At 33.6% G+C, this 3,591-nt stretch overlaps 1 protein-coding gene across 1 annotated transcript in view; it reads left to right on the top strand.

Moving 5' to 3' along the window:
* Positions 1-3,298, top strand: part of LOC105623503 (S phase cyclin A-associated protein in the endoplasmic reticulum) — a 43,048-nt gene extending 39,750 nt beyond the window's left edge. Inside the window, exons 13-14 of the mRNA XM_012204897.1 lie at positions 1,470-1,643; positions 3,224-3,298. Coding sequence (XP_012060287.1) covers positions 1,470-1,643; positions 3,224-3,298 — 249 coding nt within the window. The remainder of the gene's footprint in view (positions 1-1,469; positions 1,644-3,223) is intronic.
* Positions 3,299-3,591: the final 293 nt, after the last annotated feature.

Raw genomic sequence — 3,591 nt, 5'->3', positions numbered from 1 at the left:
GAGAGAGAGAGAGAGTGTGTGTGTCGTGTCTGCGTCGTGTATAAAACAGAAAGAGAGGAAAGGAGAGAAAGGGAGAAACGAGACGCTTTTAAGTTTCTACGAGCATCTGCAGCAGCCAGGGTTATCGCCTACCCGGTACGACGGTATCACCTTCTCCGTTCGCGATCATAAACACGTCCGTCTCCATTTTTTGTCGACGGTCGTAACCGAATTCGAGAAATGGATTTTTTTGCGGTGGCGCCATGGTGGGCGCGTTACCGCTTTCCGTTTATTTATTTTAAACTCGGACCTGGCGTTAACTAGTCATCTCGGGATCACGCGCGTGCCACTACACGCTGTTAATCGCGATATGTTTGTCTCATTATATAAGGAACTTAGAAACTCTCTGTACGAGAATCTTGCTTTAGCCATAATTCAAAGTGCGTTGAACCTTCAGGATTGATGAGGCTACTTTTATGGAGGCATTTCACATAGGATGAAATCTATTTTTATGATAAGAACTCATATTTCTCTCGAAATGAATGATTTTATCACGAATCAATCATTATCGAGTTACGTTATGTCAGACATGAAGTTATGGCAATCGTAACGGACTGATATTTAACCCAGACGAAGCGCGATACGGGCTACCTTGACGTCGAAGAAGACAAAGATGCGTAAAATGTGGGCATTTCCTGTAAGAGTTTTATGCAGGTGCACAGGAATACGACGTCCTGTTCATAGAAGCACTTGTCACGAGAAGCAGATGTCCAATTCGATCTTCTTGCAGTAAAGACTCGTTTCCGTGACACCTGGGTCATTCAAGTTCTCACGCTCTTTAAGAAAATTACTCTGTTGCTTTAATTAACCGTTCGCAATTAAACAACTCCGGTCGAACCATGCGGGTAATTTGCAATTGCAAGAAGGGAATCTTCGTCCGGTATATCGATCTACTTGACTGAGAGATTCCGTCCGCGAAGACTGATTCCTTATAAAGAGAAAAATATTCCTCTGAAAAATAATGTTTGACATTTCATATGGCCATACAATATAGGTTACTATTTATATCTTTATTACGCAACTCCCTTTATAATACGCTTTTCAAAAGTTTATGAATACATGTTTTAAAATTACAATGGTTTTTAAAAGCATTTTTATTTGTGCGCGTGACTGGATTTATCCACTATTGACAAAAGTATCGACATATCCCTGTCGGCGAAGAATTAAGAATTTATATTCAAATCGATACAGTTTACATATAACAGCGAAAATTCGAAGACAATATCTATGGAACGGATGAGAAAAAGATCATGATACGGAAAGAATAGCTTTTGTTGGTTACGTGGAGGCAATTTTCTTTTCAATAATTCCCAGCCGTTGTCCGCGCTGACTTCTCTCTTTCTTTACGGACATCGCGGAATTGCTGGAAAAGCTAGAGAAAATAAAATTATGCCGAAGAATAACGTCTGCCATTGGGAAATCTGTTTCAGCTGATTCTCCAGTCGGCTGGCGCGGGTCCCAGCGTCCTTCAGCAGCTGTGTACTCTGCCATTCCCGTTTTACGGAGATCCCAGATTGATACCGTACACGTTACCGGCACTTCTCGCTGCTACCCATCACAATTCGGAAGCAATGGCGATATTGTCTTGCGAAATGTCGTACGAGGTAGGTGATTATGAACAAAACTCGCTGTCACACACATCTAATTTTCATATTGATGTAAATCTCATGAACATTGAACGAATCATTATCATTAATCAGGATATTTACTGCCTGGAAAAATTTGAAATTTCCTTTTTATTTTTGAAAATAACTTTTATGGAATTTATCGGAGGGATGTACTCAAGAAAATTTTGGAGATTTTACGTTTAAATTTAAATTCTGTTTCTTCCTGAAAACATTGTTTTTTGATCATTTTTTCTTGATAATGCAAAATGTTAGTATAATAAATATAGCTTGCAATGTATATTCACGTATATGCATTCTTGCGAGTTTTTATTAAAAAACTCAGTGACAAAAAGACAATATTTAGCAGAAGAGAGCTTACAGACAGTATTGTTACTATATTGTAGTTTGTCTTTCTTATACTATCCTATAGATTCGACTGTAAAAAATGATAGATATAATCTCGTGGAGTCTATCTTCTATTATATCTTCTATTATTTTCAATATAAGAGTTGCTTACATTGTTCATGTTCCAATTTATTTTAAATTATAATTATAAAGTTGCATTAAAATTTTTTTAAATCTTACTTGGAATTTTGAATACAAATACCTGGAAATCCGGAAATTCTCAGAGATATTTTTGCAAGATTTCAGTAAACAACTCTGTTAATACAAAAATCCGCAACGATACGAGTTCCGTTGGGAAAAAATTTTTTTCTATTGATGGTACTCGCAAATCTCTGCAATCGATTGCATTTTGTACGTGAATCGGTGAGACGTATCAGCATCATAGCGTCAATTACCGTTAATCACATTTAACATGTTAATATAAATGTTAATATGCGTGCAGAAATATTCATAATTTTAACGTGTAATAACTAAGTTGATTCGAGTGTTCGATCAATCTTTCACATACTTACTCTGCAAAGCATAAACTTTTAGACGTTTTAAGAATTTTTTTTATTCGATAGGTGCATTATTTTAAATTAGCCATTGATTAATAATTTATATATTTTATGTATTTCAATATTCACTTCCAGTCTGATTTAATTTATAATTATTTTTCATCATTTTATTCATAATTATAGAATTAATAATTATTTTCTTTCTATATAATATATAAATGTTTTTCTTCTAATCTATTTAATAAAAAAACTATTTTCAATTTGAAAAACGAGGACAATTGTCCAGATCTTTGATAAAGATTTTTAACAATTTATATAAGTCGCAACACTTTGACGCAGTAGATCTTATATATCATAAATACTTGTTTATCTATAAGAGAACAAATTCCTTAAGAGTTAAAAATTCTAACAACATAATTTTAACGACAATAAAACTTCCTCAATCACATGTAATTATAATATGTTTAAAAGTACTAAAATGAATCTTTTTTGCAACTTTAATCACAAGTTTCTCAAAATTACGATATAATAGAACATTTGTATTAAACGCTTAAAACTATGAGAAGCGATTATTTTTGTTCTTATGCATTTTTTTTGTTGAACAGTATTATTAATTAATACATTACACTATGTATAATAATGCTTAATGAATAAATTTGCTGATTTGCTTTACAGTTGCTGGAGCAGTACAGAAATTCGGATGAAGGTAAATTAAATCCTTTAGTGCGGCTGCTGAAGGATATCGCCTAGTCGTTGACTATGTTTAATAGGTTTCACTAAAGGTTTGATTAATTTAATGTTGTTTCTTAGAGCTTATTAAGCATCATTAGACATTATAGTTTGCGCGTATCATTAACGGAATTATTGATAGGATCGTTATACCGAATAATCGCTTCTTCGATGAAATAAAGAGAAAGTAAAGATTGAGAGATTGCATCGGATGCAATTCACATCTGCTTGTATCCGATTATCGCACGATTAGAGATTGAATCTCAATAACAGTAATTTCTTTTTAAGTGAATATATATATAAATATAAATATA

This window comes from Atta cephalotes, assembly GCF_000143395.1.
Source record: "Atta cephalotes unplaced genomic scaffold scaffold00058, whole genome shotgun sequence".
Lineage (NCBI taxonomy): Eukaryota > Metazoa > Arthropoda > Insecta > Hymenoptera > Formicidae > Atta > Atta cephalotes.
Note: the sequence above shows the minus strand (reverse complement) of the source record. Positions and strands in the feature narration are given on the sequence as shown.